We start from the raw sequence: 19,321 nt of genomic DNA, 5'->3' as shown, positions 1-19,321 counted from the left end.
CCAATAATAATAATAATAATGATATTAATATTTATTATTATGATAACAACAACCACAACAAAGTATCTAATAGTACCTTCTAGTAGATAATAGTACTTGGTACCTACTGGTATCTGGTACCTTCTAGTACCTATAGTACCTGGCACCTATTAGTACTTACTTGTACCTGGTACTTGCTAGTAACTAGTTCTATCACCTACTTGTACCCCATACTAGTACAGCACCTAGTACAAGTTCTTCCAACTAGAACTACTCTACATTTCTCAACGGATTCAAACCATTCCTATGTTCAGCTCATTCCAGGTCATTTTGTATTATTCCATGTCATTCAATAGCATTCCATAATATTCAGCATCTTTCCAAATCATTACACAATTTTTCATCCAGCGTCTCAGTCTTCAAAAACAATTTGTACAGAAATTGCAAATTCTTGTTTCAGAAGTGTGTTTCCAAGTGGTAGCTTTTCGCACTAAACGACTGCCAAGAAGTAGATCTCAGCTTCAAAAAGTTTGGTTGGTGACTACTGGACTACATGAACTCTGAATTGTGAATCGTGACTCACAAAGGTCAGGTTTACATTTCATAGAGAATCTTTTTCCATAATGCGTTTTACTTTCATTTGATTGCTGATAAAAATGATGTAGACAAATCTTTGAGCAGCACTCGTCGTTATGCCGTATTAGAGGAAAAAAAAAAAAATTCTTAGCCATGAAATGTATGTGTAGGTGCTTCTCCAGACTTATTGGTGTAACTGCGTGTGATACATGGTGGCATTTTTTTGCCGCTGAGTAAGTGACATTAGTCCTTTCATACAAATGTTTTTAATTAATTTTAATGGTAAAATCATTGCGATTATTGGATTGAAAAGTAAACTCAATGCAAGGCACAGACCAGATAACTAAAATGGAAAATAATTTAATGTAGTCATTATTAGTTTGTTTTTACTCTTCACATGCAGCAGAGCAGACAGTGGAGTTCTGCCTCTTCTGCCTTCTTTGGCCGCACATCCCGAGACAATGTTGAGGAACAACAAATTGATGTGCAACTTTATGTAGATAATTTATGAGCACTGCACGATCAAAATGTATTTGTCAATCGATTGCAACCACCCACATCTTGAACAGTTGTTGGAATATTACAATACAAGCAGTCATAGTGTTAATCAGACAAAGCATGTGTAGCAGCAGTTTCTGAAGCATTTCTTGAAAAATTTCTTGAACTCCGTGTTGAAGATGGTGTAGATTATGGGATTAAGGGCGCTGTTGACGTAGCCCAGCCAGGTCACCGTGCTTGTTAGTCCGGGAGGGATCTCACACCTCAAGCACACAGCTCCAGTAGTATGGACCACAAAAAATGGTGTCCAGCAGAAGAGAAAGCAGCCTGCATGAATATATGAATGCAGTATTATTAGTAATCATTTATCATAGGCTCGTCTGATGAGCAATTGTATCTCACAGAAATACAGGAATAGTAGATATCTCATTCACACTGTAGAAGTAATGGCACAAAATAGTATGTTCCGTATTTCACAGCCTGCCAGACTATATTGACGAATGTCAGTGGAATTCCATTTTGTTCCCGTTTGTACATAAACAACACTTGAGTGGAAACAGCTGAATAAAACATAGAATAACAGTTTACTGGCCATGTTTACATGGAGATATTTTTTGTCATTCTGATTGAAATCTGTGGTCACCTGTGACATGATCCATTCTGATTTGCCTTTGACATGTTTTGCTCTGTTAATCAGATTAGCCCCGCTGGAGCCGTGTAGCAAGTTCTTGATTATAAACAAGTTCCAAGTACTTTCAAACAAGTTCTTCCCTCACAGACAAAAAAAACAAAAACAAAAACCCTCTTGTCAAGACAACGCCATTTTGGGATGAAACAACAATGTCATGATTATAACTAACCATGCTTCCATCTAACACTGTCTGGCGGGAAGAAGCCGCTATTCTCACATAGCTTGGGTGGAGTATGTACTGCAGTGTAGAGGTGGGCGGATTGATCCAAATATTGATATCATCGATACCAAGTCAGTATCGATATCGGATCAATACTGGCACCCAAAATGTCAATCTAGTAGTTTAGTTTCAGTTTGTCTCTTTTATGCACTGCTGCGGTTTGGACAAACAAATAACGCGCATATCACAGTAGTGTGTTTCGATGGTGTGCCATCACGTGACTTAGTAGCTCATCTTTGTAGTCGATTGTATGAACGCATACAGTATTATACTTGAAAAATACATTTTTTTGCTATGTTTTATCTTTTATATTTGTTATTGCATGATAATCTTTAACATCTTGTTTATTTAGGTTGAAAAAGAAGTGATGAGGGCAGCATTTTTGTTGTTTCTGAACTGTATATGATAAAGTATTTGTTTAAATTTCTTTTCCGATGATCACTTTGTGCACTTTGTTTAAGAATGTTAAAAAAAAAAAATTGTCATGGTTGTAATGTTTCTGGGGGGAAAATATTTATAAATAATATCAATATCAATACATTATTTCCTATTTATCAATTAACTTTGTCCTAATTTTGTCCTTTTAAAAAAAACAACAACAACACAGAGCACTTAAAGATTGAAATTTGATTGTGAATAAACAATTCAGTGATACAACTGCCTTAATTAAAAAAAAATGTATATACTATAATTTTCAAAAAATATCAATATTGATATTGGTATCGGTAATACTGTCCCTGTATTTGGTATTGGATCAATACCAAAATTTGCAGTATCGCACACCACTACTGTAGTGCTCTCTAGACTTACAATTAATAATACTAGGAGGTAATATTTCTTTTACATTACCAATTTGGGAGAAGTGAGGGTCTTCATAAGCTTGTGTTTGATCTTATGTAATTGGGTGACGAGTGTATGCATACTTGGTAAGAATTTAGAGGAATTTAACGGGGACATATATGGAAAATTGACTTTTGGTTGTATATAACCCAGTAGTTGGGTATCTGCCTACCCATCATGTATGAAATGAAATCTTTTTATAATTGTCCTATTTCTGAAACTGTATCCAACAAAGCTTTCTTTATCTTGGGTGTTTGCTCATTTTACACAGTCTAAGCTCGCAAGCAACCGTTCGCCACAAACACAAGCTGGCAAACTGCCACACGAGGTGGGACAGCCAATTGCATTCTAACAAAAGCTGGGGTTCACCGTTTTATATTTAATCGTGAAAAAAATGCACGTTTTTTTTAAGTTGTGCAAGATGTCAGTATTAAATGAATCATTCTGTGTTTTGCTTTTTTTGTAGACGTTTGTAGACTCTTTGTTCACAATCAGAGGAATACAACATTTTGCTATATAGTCATTTCAAAGTGGTTAGGCCCTAAGGGATCAATGTTTGAAACACTTGAGATCCACTGATAAAGCTGTGTTAAATAGTTTGTTCCGAGCCAAGGGATGATAATTGGATAGATGTATGCTGTTGGGAGTCCCCTCATTTGAAAGGCTTAGATAATTCATCAGTAATTTTATCTCTTGTGGTTTGCTTGCTATCTTCTTTTGGTACTTGTTTGTTTGAAGATTTTGGCCTTGTGTGAAGATGATGGGCTTGTCATCAGAGAGTACAATTACAGTGCCTTGAAAAAGTATTCACATCCCTTGAACCTTTTCAAATTTTGCCATTTTACAACCACAAACAATGTTTTTGTTTATTTGTTTGTTTTTTTACTATTCTATGTGATCAAAAGATTTGGTGTGAATTCTGTGACCGGCTCCGATCAAAATAAAAATAAAATAAAATAAATAAATAAAAAATTAAGTTGTTCATATATTCGAATTCTGCAATTGATTCCCTCTGAAATGATATATAATACATGGACGTACTTCAAAAATTGACAAAGTTACAGTTATTTTAATGGTGGTAGGTTGAAATCCCTAGTTTTGAGAAAAAGGTTTTCGTCCTTGCATCTTTCAAATGTCCATAGCAACCAGTACCTTAGAGAAAATATATTGACCCCAAATTTTCAGGAACTCTTTAAATGTCACTGGAAAGTCAACTGCAATCGCAGGTAAGGCCATCATCCGGGATTTGAACCCTTTAAAAGTTTCGGAAGTTTGACCTCTCGATATGAGCCTCAACTTTGAAGATCACATTCAGCTTGCAGTTCATCTTCTAAGCCATCAGGAAAAGTTTGGTTATTTTATTGTTGCCCCTTGTGGTATTTTCTTGCTTAAATTAGGTCATCTTGCCTCAGTAGGAAATTTGATTTAATAAATTTGTGTGAATTAAAAGATTATTTGCCATGTGGTGTGGCCTGTGACAGGTTTACTGATAACTTATCTTTTTTTCCCCCCTTCTCCCCTCCTCCTCCTCTATGATTTCTTGCAGCCAGTTGGGAGTAGCAAACGAGCCGTGTTGTTTCAAATGTTTGTTGAACATCCAACCGATTTCCAGAAGAGAAGGTTGTACTGCAAGGCTGGCCGGTCTCGCCGCGGCCTCACTCAGAGGAGTGTACGAATGTGGCGCTCCAGAGTTTTGTGGTGGTGCATGCAGCACTAGGACGAGATTGGCGCGGAAGCCACGGGAGAGGCGGGGTTTTAATGAACTGGGCATCTTACTTCCGGGTTAGAACAATAGCCAGCAAAATAACTCATATTTGCTCAATAGTACCCCCAAAAATACGCGACTGGTCACGGATAACAGAGCTTATGCCAGCTGACTTTTGGCCAAGCGGCAGGAAGTATTCTAGACTGGTTGGAGGCCAATTACAGGGCACATACAGACAAACAACCTCTCACACTCACATGATTCAGTCATTCTAAATCTAATTGGAGGGAATTTCGTTTCCTCTGATCAACACAGAGCAATTTCAAACCAAGATAGCCTGAACTATTTGTGACCTGTTTCTGCTTTAAAGGGGCTGTTTGTTTCACTCAGGAAAATGCACTTTTTAAATACAGGATTTAAAGAAATTAACTACTTTTCAATTTATAGATATGGGCTTTTCATAACGTGTGGGAGTGATTTTGTCCTAAACCCCCACACCCCCAGCCTGTATTTCGCCATTTTGTGTTTGTTTTGTAAACAGCGGGACGTTTCTGTGGAAAGACAGTGTTTACACCCCTCCAGCCAATCGCAGAGCGGGGGGTGGCGTGTCGCATACGAGGCCGGGCGAACGTGTCAGCTGCGTGACGTCACTCCCGCGGTAATTTGAAAGCACGCACGGATTATTTTTTTTCACTCACTCATTCACACATGTAAGCTTCTGTGAGTGAGTGAGTGAGTGAGTGAGTGAGTGAGTGAGTGAGTGAGTGAGTGAGTGAGTGAGTGAGTGAGTGAGTGAGTGAGTGAAAAAAATAATAATCCATGCGTGCTTTCAAATTATCAATTACCTTAATAATGACCACTAGTCAAACAACAGGGCACCACATCTGTTTTTGCTTATAGAGGAGGTCAAAAGGGGGGAAAAAAAGTCTTTAGATCAGTTATTTATGTGAAGATTGCTACAATAAAACAACTTCAATTTTGCCACAACAGACATACAAACCAAACACACACATTCAAACATGACGAAATTTCCATTTTTTTGTTATTTTTTTGTTGTCAGCATTGGAAAAATAAAAGAAGCATATCATCGTTGTCATGTGAAAAACAATTACGTGTGTCCACTTTTTTTTTTTTTTTTTTTTTTTACATTTAGGGGCTGAAACTGAATGCAGACATTCCAATAATGTAAAAAGAAAAAATAATAATTAAAAAAATAAATTTCACAGGACAGTAACAATATGCTATGCATAAATAGCAAAATAAGAGAAACTGGCCATTTTGCAGTGGTCTGAAAATGATTATTCTGTATGGAAGTTCTGTAAGAAACAAAGTTGCATAAAAAAGAAGTGAAAAAAGTGAAACTCACCGACTACAACAGGCAACACCCTCATGGCTTTCCTCTCCCTGCTGTTGATCTTGGCTCCTTTCTTGCTGTGCTGTTCTTGGCTGTAGGTCACTGTGGGTATGGAGTTTGCTCCGTACTGATGGGGATAAGGAATCTCTTGCTTCATGTAATCATCCATATCATCAAGCTGCGACTGAGCTAAGTCCCTTTCAATCATCCTCGGTATATGCATCGGCAAATGCCCGGGGATGGCGCCCGTCAGCGGGGGGAGGGCGGTGGCGATGGCCGCATGCTGCAGCTTCCTGCAGGCTTCAATGCTGCTGCGCAATTTGGCCTTACGAGCCACCTCCCAGTGCCGTAGGCCGCGAAAGACACCAAAGTACAGCAAGACCATGATGGGGCATGGAATAAAGAAGGAGCAGATGGAGGAATAAATGACATAGTTGTTGTCCTCGAGTTTACACTTGCCGGGGTCACGGTTAGGTACGTTGTTGATTCCAAAGATAACGGGTGAGGCCACAGCAAGAGCCAGCAGCCAGGTGCCTAATAGCAGAATGAGTTGGCGATGATCCACATGCTTGCGGTTATAGTTTAGAGGAATTGCAACTGCAATGAACCTGCAAAATACAATAAGAAAATGTAAAGAGAGTGTAGAACGTCAGATGCGATAGACTCCAGCTCAATGGATGGATGGATGGATGGAAAACACATCTATTTGAGTATCAATTGTTTCTAACGGCAACTTCAATTTCCCGGAATTAAAATACATTCAGCTATACCTTCCACTCCATCCTACCCCCTCTGCCTTTCACCACGGCAAAAACAAAACAAAACAAAAAAACTCAAATACTGGCAAATTGGCTTGTTTATACGATCAGGATTTTACAGCCAATCACCAAACAGCAAGTTTAAAAAAATGGATAATTGATCATCAATTTCATCAGAAGATGCAGCAATATATCTATTTAAAAAACTTTTATCTTTGCTTAATTGACCACAGTCGACCATTTGCAGCAGACCCAGCCCACAAATAGTGATAATTGACATCAATTTCAATGTATGGGAACGAAGGTTATTTTAGTTAACTAAAACTAACGGGGAAAAAAAAAAAACTAAAATAAAAAAAAAACAAAAACAAAAAACAATTTTGTTAATAAAATAAAATAAAAACGAAAATGCTTTAAAAAACAAAACTAACTGAAACTACATTTTATGTTTAAAAAAAACTAACTAAAACAAACTATAATTATAGCAAAAATTTCCCTTTTAGTCTTTGGTCATTAATTTAATGCATGAGCCTTTGGGGATGATTTCAAATATGATTTTAAGTACGGTAGATTTATTTTGATATTAACCGGAATAAGGACGTTTGGAAGTGTGTCACACAGAAGTGACATCATCTAGCAACCGCCAATAGAAAAGTACCTGTGTATTCTGCACAAGTAATACACATTTAAAAAAACAAACAAACAAAAACCTCAAACTAATACTGAAATAACTAAAACTAAACTGAAACTAAGAATTTATTAAATAACTAAAACTAAAAAAAATAAATAAATAACAGAACCACCCTGAAAACTAATTAAAACTAACTAAAAAAAAAAACCCCAAAATAAAACAAAACTCAAAAACAAAATAAAAACTAACTAAAATGAAAATTCCAAAACAATAATAACCCTGATGGGAACAAAAATATTCTTCAAAAAATACTGATAAACATTAAATATAACGTAAGGTCTTGAGTCGTGGAGTTGATCAATTATGTCATTGATTTATTGGGCAAATTAAGTTTGCATAAAATGCTAAAATATCATCCGATCCAGATTCAGACGATCAGATTGGTTTAAAGTCTACTGTCGATTATCAGCAGTAGGCTTCTTTCTCTGATAAAAAGAACATATCTCTATAATATTAAAAATGATGTCATTGTTAGTGGTTCACGTAGCTTTCTGTTACACAAGAATAAAAGCAATTGGTTAATTCTTGGTCCATGTTTGAATAAAAATCAACCTGTGATTGACAACTGATGAGTCCAAAGTGTGCACTGAATTCTGAAGTTACTCTTCGCAGCACAACCAAAAAGACTTGTGTCCTTCCATTTTCTAAAGCGTGTTTCCTCATGATCTGGAACCTATCCCAGCTTCCTGACAGTGAGCGAGAGACGGGGAACATCCTGGATTGGTTGCCAGCCAATCATAGCCCATTATAAGAGACCTATCGTGTTCTATTTTGCCTTGTTCTACGCAATGTCCTAACCTTGATCATTTGGCAGAGTCTCTTGCTTGTCCGTGGCTCAGAGAATGGATTCAAGTTGAAAGGTTTGCATCTGGTGGTGTAATGAACATACTGTGCTGACCTTTGACATCAGCTGTCATCTTTGAAAGCAAGAAGGTACTCAGTTGGAAATTCTGCAAAGCGCTGATAAGGAAAATTTGCCTAATGAGCTCACCTTTAACATTTGTTGCCTGAACATCTTGTTTCTGCGGTTTATTTTAGGCTAACAATAGGGAAATGATTTTATTTTATTTTTTTAAAGGTTAATAATTATGACATGTCGAGCTCTGATAAGAAACCTCAACAACTGTAGCAGGGGTCACCGAAGACTAATTAGTTTCTTGCTCCCAGCGACTTCAATGATTGACCAGAATACTGTACTAAATATAAAAAATGACTAATATCCAAAGAATGCATGGATCATTGTTCTTCGCTTTCAGAAGAATAGATAAATAGATGAAGATTACATTTTTTTTCTCCCATGATCAAAATTAATCAAGGACATAGAAAGACATAAAGTCTTAGCAAGTCTAACGTGACTCCTAAAAATTAAATTATGTTCATTTCAAAGAACACAAGAGTGGGACTGTCCTACAACTTAAAGGCAGAGATGCAACAAGTCAAGTCAAGTCATCTTTATTTAGCCTTAGCTGTCACAAAGCGCTTTACAGAAACACAACAAAACAAACATAACAAGCATTAGTGACTGAGATTTGCCGCTACTACAGTTTACATACCCTTTGGGATTGATTACTAAACCTACGATTATTTATTTTTAAAAATGTACGTTGACGTGTGATAGAATATATTTTTTTTGCATAGTATTGACATCACTAGTGCGTTTTTTTAAATTAATGAATTATTAGTTCAGCACTAGAAGGTGCCAAGTATTACACAATGTCCCTTTAAATCTTGATTGTTGGACTGTTGTCAATTTAATTCAGTATTATTGGCTCCATGTCGCCTATTTGTCTCTTTTTGTTCTTTTGAAAATAAATTATATTTTGTGATTTTCCCCCAGTCTTACCACCCTACTTTCCTGTTCTTCTCCCTCAATATCACCACAAATATCCTCAACTAGCAACAATTTTATGGTGCTATGATTGAACAGGAGTTGTTCTTTATTTGGTATTCAAGCATTAATAAACATTACAGCTACCCACAAGACTGGAGTTAAACAGCATCACCCATTAGTCACCATCATAAAACTTACTGTATAACGTGTGTATTGTTAACATTTTGTTGCAGAAGCCATAATGTACAACTAGGAAAGAGATTTTTCTGTTACGTGCTGAGGTTGGATCCCAAAGTGCAGACGCAAATAAGGTTTTAACTCTATTCGCATAACATCGAGAGACATAGAACAAACTTGACTAGACAAGAAACAACAAGAATGCATTGAGAATCACGAGACGCCAAGCACCTTTGGGCTGCGGAGATGCACAGAGGAACAGTGGTAATAATCCAACAAACACACTTCTCAGTTTCGCTTAAATAGACAGTCAATTGATTGGACTGTGGCTAGACATGTTGGTAACAGGACTGACATGGAATTATCTGATTGGCTGTTGACCAGGTAAAGAGATTAAAGATTCTTGACATCACATAGCTCCTGACATCACATATCTTAAAACCACTCGAAACTAGATGCCGATTACATGAGTTCAAAACAGAAACTTGACCTCACGGTCATGACCTAAACTTAACCCCTGCATGACCCAAGTCATGACATTTTCTTTCTTTGTTTTTACTCTTACTCTTTTTCTATTGTTGCACAACCTCAGAGGCATTCCACATTAGTCCTCAACATTTACACAATGAACTAAAGTCTACCTCCGTTTATTATGCATGAAGGATGCATTCCAGAAGATGAAAAAACATCATGTCAACATGTTTGTGGAGGCAACATTTTTCATGCACTTGTATAGGATCTCATCAGACAAGTAAGTAGTAGTTGTATCTGATGAAGTGGCTGGTGAATGTATTTCAGTGTGACTCTTGAGAGCAGCACATTCTTACCTGTCCACACTGATGGCACAGAGATTGAAGATGGATGCAGTGCACAGCATCACATCCATGGTCATTAGGCCATCACATATAAACATATTCAATGACCAGACTCCACCCTGGAACTACATGCAGGCATACAGACACAAACACAAACACACATAAACACTCTCATTAGCTGCTCAAAATCTGAATAGCCAGAAAAAAACTCTATAATCCTCTTCGGTCTTGCATCACTACTACCCTCACGTAATTCAACATTGTTCCTGTAAGACACACCTTTCTGCACACCTCTTTAAGCTGGTGAATGCACGATGAATGGCCACTCTTTTTTTTATTTTTACTTTTTAAATATAAATGATATTAAAATCATGTGCCAAGTGCTGGCGTGGTGCACAACAATAATAAGATGACAGCTGCAGCCAATTAAAGAGGAGGTCTCACCAGTGGTCTCTGAGTCATATATACTTTCAGAAAGCCAGACAGGTGACTTTTAACACTTAATGAGAGTTGTGATTACCTAGCACATATGAGTCATACTTGTAAATCACTGTGAACGCAAATGAATGAGCAAGTAGACTATCATTAGCATTCGTTCTCAAGTAAACGGAATTTTGCAACGTTTATGTGAAAGTCCATCAATGAGAAGCTGTTGCGTGTGTGTGTAAGTATAGCTACTGGAGCTTGAGTTTTACCTCTGCGTAAACGAAGAGTGGCAGAACCAGAACCGCCAGCAGAAGGTCAGCAAACGCCAAACTGACGATGAAATAGTTGGTTGTAGTTTTTAAAGCTTTCTCCGAGTAAACACTTAGGCACACAAGCACGTTGCCGAGGGTGACGACCATGATCAGTAAGATCCCGAAAACAAGCGCTGGGAAGCTGTGGACCACCGGAACCGGCACCAGCTGCGTATGGTTGCTAAGGTCCGAGCAGTTGTCCAACATGATGGTGACCGCGTAAGAAGAACGAGCTTCTCCGGTGTAGTTTTCATTTAGTAGTTGAATCCAACTGGCAGAAGGGAAATTCTGCTGTGCTGATGATGTGATCCGGACCGACACTGACTGGAGTTGGAGCGAGCTGCGTGTAGTCTGCCAGACGCGAAACTTACGCTTGAACACTGAACAGAACCAGAACACTGTTGAGACATCGGTTATTTGTGCTCAATAAATAATCTCATTTGCTATGTTAGTCCAGTCATTGTGTTGATCTTCACGTGGTTCGTGGAGGGGAAAAATACCAGTTAAAAGGAATACCCAGCAGCAAGGGCGTCATTATGGAGTGGGGGGGGGGGGGGGGGGGGGGGGGGGGGGGAATTTGGTCATCCGCGTGTTCCCCCAAATGCCCAGAAGATTCACAGGATGTGAGTGGGTGCAGCATGGGAGCAAAATAATAGTAATAATATTATTATTATTATTATTATTATTATTATTATTATTATTATTATTATTATTATTATTATTATTATTATTCACAAGCAGGGCTGGACTGGCTATCTGGCATATAGGGCAGATGCCCGCTGGGCTGCCATTTTTGTTTTGTTTTTTTGTTTAGGGCCGAAGCAGAGCTATTTATCCATCCATCCATTGTCTTGACTACGTATTCCTCACAAGGGTCGCGGGGGGTGCTGGAGCCTATCCCAGCTGGATTTGAGCAGTCGGCTGGGGACACCCTGGTTGCCAGCCAATCACAGCGGAGTTATTTAACTCCATAAATCCCAGCCATTTTCATTGGAGCAACCCCATTCAATACCAGCCGTTTTACTGGATTTTGATCTCGCAAGGCCCACAGAATATTATATAAATATAAAAGAAAGATTAGACTCTCTTCTTTCATCAGAAAGAAAGTGTATTTATATCTTTTCCGTTCTTTAGTTATCATCAATATAATATAGCTAAGTTTTGTCGAGATTACAATTTCTGAGGGAAAAAAAAGGAGAAAAAGGAGAAAAAGAGCTTTCTATAAAACTAATATTTGAAGGACAATTTGGACTTTAATAATACTATTTTTTCTTGTGTGACAACTCAAACATATAATAATGTTTTTTTTTGTTCAATAAAAAAACATTCCTATTCATTTCAACATTCCAAAAATTGCGTTTGATAACAAAATAATAGTTTGTGCACATAAAAAATAAACAGCTGACTGGTCTGACTGCAGCTCTGCCGCAGCATTCAGTCGTCTAGGGGTCGACGTGACCGGCGAAACGAGCAGTTAACCCCGCGGCTCATCGCTCGACGGTTGCTCGTTGCATTTGCTCGACGAACTAAGCTTCATTCCTCGACGTGCAGTAACTCGATCGCTGCCGTCATGCTGTGGTGAGCCGATGAGGATGCTTTTTTGTTTTGTTTTTAAGCCAAAAAGCAATCCTCCAGGGTTAACTGCTTTCTTCTGCGAATCGCTTATTTTCTACTTCCTCTCCACTGCTCTCCGCTGCTCTACAACACGCTAGCCTGCTTCTCTTCTTCTGCAACAAGATCCTTGCGTGATACTGGCTGATCTTATACTTACTGCCACCTGCTGGCCGTTTCTTTTAAATAACATGCACTCAAGCCTAATCAGAAGCTGTGCCAGACCCTACTGTACACTCTTGCATAAAAAAAAGCTTATGACTTTGAGGCTTATGACGTATTGATATGCAATAAAAGAGTTAATTATTATTTTCTCGACTTAACCCCAATAGATTTCCCACAGTTTAGAGAGCGCAGTCCAATAATCCATTTAAAAACAGCTTCCATACATTGTCAAAGTTTTTAGCTGGGCTGTTTTGATTTTTTTATTGATCAATTCATCAAAAAATGTGCTCTGTGAATTTTTAATTTGTCTCATGCTATACCGTATGCCTGTAACTTTGTGTTCTTTTGCTGCTGCTTGTCTTGGCCCGGTCTTTCTTGAAAATGAGTTTTAAACTCAACGGGACCAACCTATTTAAATAAAGGTATAAAAAAATAAATAAATAAATAAATTACAAACTCAACCGATCAACATCAGTGCCAGTTTTGTTTTGTTTTTGTCAGTCCAGCCCTACAAGCAGCTTACAAAGATAATACAGTGTAAAAGTTTACATTAGATTTGTTGCATTATTTCATTCTGCTACACAATAAGTACAAAAATATAGGAAGTCTATGTACAGCATTAACCATTAAACATTACAAAGAAAAAAAATGTGTAGATTGTTAGAGTCAGTGCATATAAAGCTATGCAAAAAAAGTCACGTGTTGTCACAGATAAGACATGCCCAAACCTCCGACAACAAGAGTGATCGAGTGCGAAACACCTCATTCACATTGGAGATCTGCTATTGAAGCATTACCCATTATATACTCCGAGGGCAGCACGGTAGCTGACTGGTTAGCACGTCCGCCTCCCAGTACTGAGGACTCGGGCTCGAGTCCAGGCTCCGGCCTTCCTGGGTGGAATTTGCATGTTCTCCCCGTGCCTGCGTGGGTCTTCTCCGGGTACTCCGGTCTCCTCCCACATTCCAAAGACGTGCATGGCAGGTTAATTGGGCACTCCGAATTGTGCTTGTGTGCGTGGATGGTTGTTCGTCTCTGTTTGCGCTGCGATTGGCTGGCAACCAGTTCAGGGTGTACCCCACCTGCTGCCCATAGCCAGCTGGGAAAGGCTCTGGCACGACCCTTGTGAGGAGCAAGCGGTTCAGAAAATGGATGGATGGATACTCTGAATAATTATTATGCATTCGAAATTATTTTTCATACAAAATATAATAATACTGCTTAGATTACTGATCTCAGACAGATTTGAATAATAACTTTCCAGATTCAGCTAATGAAAGGAAAATTCCTCGAGGCAGTTGTTCCACATTATAAAGCAAATCACAATTTTTTAAGCATAATACGAGAAAGAAAGCTTTTTATTTTACTGATTAAAAGCTTGGAATAGTCCAATGTGGAAGAAACAAAAACAAAGAAAATCAAAGAAAGTCATACAATTCTTAAAAATTGTTATTCAGACAGCAAATGGGTTCATTCCGCTAAAGGCATATTAAAGTCATTTTCTTCAGTGCTTAAAAAGCCACTGACAGGGCTCGAAATTACATTTTGTCTGATAAGCACTGGTGCAGACAATTTTTTTCTGTTGGTCGCACCAGCACAGGATTTTGTTGCACCCTTTTTTGAGGGAGGTACAAAGTACAACATGAACATATGTGCTGATATATAGTTCTCTTAATAGGCATACCATTCTTTTGTATAAAGACTGACAGTGACCCAAGATATGATATTAGGAAAATATTTTGCTGTAGCAAGAAGTTTAGCTGACAAAACAGGTCGATTATTTAACATCATTTTAAAAGAAGACAAAACATTTATGTTGAGCGATTAACATTTTTTAACGAATTAATTGCACAATTTTCTGTAATGAATCACATTTTTCTACTTTTGCTTCTACTTTTTTCCCCGTGGAGGGAACTTGAGCAGGGTATCGTAATCTGAGATGATACGCCAAAGATGTGCAATTAACTAATATGCTCTTTGAATTGGGCTTTGGAAAGTGCATAATTTGCTTGAGATTATCCAACAAGCAGCAAGTAAAAATGTAAAGTAAAACTACTTATAGTCCGTGTTTGTCCATCTTCGTGCCAGTGGCCATGTTTGGCTGCAGGTATATAGGTCATAACAGGAAGTAAATAAAACTCATTTTCATTTTTTATACTTAAATTAATTTAAATTAATCTCCAGTTAACTCTTTAATTTTTGACAACTTTATATAAGGTATAAAGGCTTTGCTTTTATGTGTAATTTTCACAAGTGTTTTCTAGATCTATAAATATGCTTGCGATTTACAACTGGTTATTTTTTTTTTTATGTTTTGTGTGCATTTATCATGACACATAATTTGTAAATATTTAATTATGCTTCTGAATTGTTGATTGTCTGTTTGTAGATCAACAAGTGCATTTATTTTTTTTAGACAAACATGCAGTTTTCAAGCTATTCACACGTGGATAATCTGATCAGAATCAGTGTTGCTGTGTCCTTTGAACGGGAACTAGTCATTTCCTGTTTTTCATTAATAGTTGGCAGGTGCAAAATAGAAAATCAGCCTTTATCTGATCTTCTATTATAAGCGTAATTAACAAAAGTCAGGAAACAAAATAGGATTGTAATTTTTTTTCACTCAAGCTTGCTTTACCTTGAAGTCGGATCTTCTAGGCCGCAGCAGCAGCAGCAGCCTAAAGGGAGGCACAAAGTTCATCTTCCGAGTCAAGACAGCATAAATTCAAACACATCCAGTTAGCAGCTTGTGCTTCAAGTGTTTAATTAATCTGTACTGCCGGACGCGGAACCACCAGCACTCTTGTTTTTTTATGGGACTGAATAATCGAACACTTCTGAAAATTGGTTGGATTTCTATATATTTTCTACTTTCAATCACGTTCAACTGTGAGACAGCAGAGGCAGCATTAAAACATGCACTCATGCTCGCTAGTGTGACCAGATGAAATTTTTAATAGCACACATACACGCTTTTCAAGCTGCTGGTGTCTCCCAAGAACCTCTTGAAACATGATCCTCTAAAGGCTTGCATAAGTAGCACATAAAGCTGAATTTTTTTATTTTATTTTTTTTTACTTATCATCCCTTACCAATTTTGCAATGTCAGCAAGAAGGTGGCAGTGTGATACTATAGGTTGGAGGTAAATGACTCAAGCATAAAAATGTTCTCATTTAAAAAATAAATAAATAAAAATATACAGTTTTTAACTTCATTTCTTACAATTGTACAGGCTAAAGAGAGAAAACATGCTTTCCGCCATAAAATAATTCTCATGCAAGACAATGCACCAACCCACACTATAGAAAACATCTTTGCAGATTGTTAGGCAAAGGAAGAAAACTTATGGTGTAGGCCAACCTCTGATGTCTACACTCCGGTGAGGTGACTATCATTAAAAGTGAAATATATGAGTTAGGATGGCCATATTTTTCTTAACAGCAGCTAGGGAGGCAATTCCTGCATCCTTAAAAGATTTACAGGCAGAAACAAAAACATAAACCTGAATTTCCATAGATGAGACAATTGTTAAGGGGATATCATAGAGGGCCTTCTCTGTGAACAACCTACGTAGTATGACTACTGATGATCTAAGCAGAAGTAAAAAAAAAAAAATGCATATGCAATATATATTAATGCAATATATATATGTGAACTGTCAAACCATTATTTTATAATCGAATTAATCATGAATTATAAAGAATTATAATCAATCAAGAATTATGATTCTTCCTATTCTGTGAGTGGTTCTTCCAGCTCACTGAGGACGATGGAGGTGTAAATGTGTGTGTCAGTAATTCCTTCATAACTGAATTGCCATCTGGGAGAATAATAAATCCTTCATATCTGAACACCATCTGGTGGTGCAAATAAAAGTCTCTCACACGGCGGATATCAAAATGCTATTTCACTTTGATTAAGGCTCACATTAACAAAACAGTCCTCGATGAGACATAATTAAAAGTTCCCTCCAACTTTTCATCAAAGTCAGCATGTCTGAAGCGCCAGTGGGGACATGACATGTCGTCAAGGGGAAATGTCAAAACAAGACAGCATTTCACTTTCACTGGCATGTGTTCCCAATTAAAGTTCTTGGATCATATTTTCAGGATGAACATAAAACTACAATTAAGGAACTAACAATTAACAGCTGCTGTTAAATTGTGAATTTTGAAGCAAGTAAATGCTGATGTATTCTAACGGATGTAGAAGCAGAAGCTCATATAAAACCTCACAAAAGAGTTGTGTCAGAAAGGTTGCAGGACTGGTCTCATAAAGGTTTTCCCAGTCCTTCCCTGGCCCCCTCAATCTCAGCAGGATGACCCTTGTACAGCCACATTAATAATAATCTCTTTTTTCGATGAGTATGTTTTTGATTCAACATGATAAGTGAAGCTTTGAAATAATAGTCATTTACAGGGTCCATGTCCACGCTGCTTTGGTCAAGTCAGTTGGATAAACAACTACACCGCCAGTGACTGCTCTCCAAACTCTTTTGATATTTTAATATAATATTATTTTAATTCAAATTAAAACTAAATCAAATGAAACACCGAATCAGTTTACAGAGAATGGAACAGAAGCTTTTCTATTGAGTGAATTCCCACAACGTGACCACAGTTTTTGAAGTTAATCTGTTGCTCAATGTGTTGATTCGAAACCCTGCAAGAAGTCTCATCCTGGCACAAAAAGAAAGGACAAGCCCAGCTGCCACATATCCTAGATTTTATTGCAATGCTTCATTCCGATGGAAATGAAGACTTTTATGACTCTTTTATGGCTCTGAAAAATTCATATGATGGGAGTGTGTTTATTTATGGCTCAGATAAGACTAATTACTGAGGGAAGATGTATATGCTCGGGTTGGATATATTGAAATATTGTGTAAGTTAAAAAAACCCCCAAAAAAACACCAGATGACAGTAAGTACCCCACTGAATGGAGAAAACCAACATTCAAATTCATTTACACAAAGATCACTGATTAAAAAAAACAACACATTTCTATATATATTCCATATTTCAAAATCTAACACTTGCTAAAAAAAATTTGTGAGTCTCCCTTTCTCCTTGCTGTTTTTTTCCACAGAGGGGAATTCTTGTTTTTTTCCCCCCCTTTTATTCATCCTTCCACTAAATACTCTTAGCAAACCAATTTTAATCAGTGGAAGTAGGCTTCAGAACAAAAAACATCATTTATGAATTTACTTAATGTGACGCATTGTTGGTGGTAATCTCAGTTGCCTAAAATGGAATTTTGCATTTTTTTTCACTCACAACAGTTCTTTGCAGTTGTCAGGACCAGACCACCTAAGACTAATATATTCTTGCGCAATAGACTGACCAACATTGAAGAAGGGAATAAGCAAAGTTGAAAAGAAAAGATTCTGAAAAAATTACTTTTAAATTGTCATTTGTACAAAATTGTGGCATTTGTGGCCACCTATCACGTGACAATAAATAACTGACTTTTTTTTTTTTTATCTTCCTATTTCTTGTTCTGAATTTCCATCACACTAATTGACATAATAACCAACCCGCACACTGAGTTTCTCTGCCCATGACGTGGAAAACTGGAGCTACTTTCAAACATCATCCAAACTCCAGCCGCCAGACACGGTCAAACATTACATGAATGTTTTCCAGGTTCCCTTGTCTAATTGCTAGTTTTTGCTCTCATTTGGCACCAATAATGTTGGTAACATTTTGTCAGATCGTTTCACCAAATCTGTGACTTCTCAACTCACCTCAAATTGTCAAGCACTTTAACACCATCATCTATTTGCCTGTAATACTTTATGACACAAACCACAATTTACACCTTCGCATTCAGCACTTTGTGTGCCATCACTTCATGATGAAACTCTGCATAGCTGAAACTTTCCTAGTTAGAAAGAAGGATCACATGCATTTTAACCATCAGCACTTTATTTCTAATATAAAGCTGTTGTTTTTAATAAAGGTCAGCATCTCAGCATGATACAGAGAAGGTACTTGTTAAAGCTCATGCGGCACAAGCGCAAGCTTTTGGACGTTGTCAGCAAAAACTAATTTGCTTGATGACGTACACGCATCTCACAATCAGTGGTCACTTATGTGAGAAAGCAGACACACACGTGAGTATAAAAAGAGAGATTTTCCATGTAGGTACAGGCTGACTTGTTGGTGATGTTGCTAACTCAACACCACAAAGCTTATTTTTGATTGTAGGCTCTGTTCATGACAGTCTAGGCAGTGATACATTTACTGCTGAATGTCTCGAAACACAAGGGTGCCCTGAATAAAACAAGGTTTTCATTACATACCAGAAATTAACTTTTTTTTTTTTTTTTTTTTTGTGGATGAGAATTAATATGTAACTTTAATAATAGAATATTTTTTTTCATTCATAACAATGTTACTGATCACGTTAAAAAAATAAATAAATAAATAAATAAATAAATAAATAAATAAATAAATAAATAAATAAATAAAAATCCCCACACCAACCAGCTGTAGAGGGTGAAAGGTAAATGTGTCTTGACATTGAAAAAAATATATCAATAATCTTTTTTTGATGAGTAGCATTTTAACATTTCCACAACCATTCCCCCCCACTGACTCTGGACCTTCAGTTGCTCTTTTTTTTTTTTTTTTAATTTTGAAAATGCATCATACAGTATAAAAATAATAA

The 19,321-nt window shown here is 37.2% G+C and overlaps 1 protein-coding gene across 1 annotated transcript; it reads right to left on the bottom strand.

Annotated features, from left to right (window-relative positions):
• Window positions 1-899: 899 nt before the first annotated feature.
• Window positions 900-11,367, bottom strand: drd4b (dopamine receptor D4b). The gene is made up of 4 exons (XM_077518257.1): window positions 10,831-11,367; window positions 10,148-10,260; window positions 5,876-6,471; window positions 900-1,380 (listed from the first exon to the last, which is right to left on the bottom strand). Exons 1-4 carry the CDS (start codon window positions 11,077-11,079, stop codon window positions 1,163-1,165), a joined length of 1,176 nt encoding a protein of 391 aa, XP_077374383.1. The 5' UTR covers window positions 11,080-11,367; the 3' UTR covers window positions 900-1,162.
• Window positions 11,368-19,321: the final 7,954 nt, after the last annotated feature.

Source organism: Festucalex cinctus, chromosome 4, assembly GCF_051991245.1.
Source record: "Festucalex cinctus isolate MCC-2025b chromosome 4, RoL_Fcin_1.0, whole genome shotgun sequence".
Taxonomy (NCBI): domain Eukaryota; kingdom Metazoa; phylum Chordata; class Actinopteri; order Syngnathiformes; family Syngnathidae; genus Festucalex; species Festucalex cinctus.
This window is presented reverse-complemented; position numbering and strand designations above follow the sequence as displayed.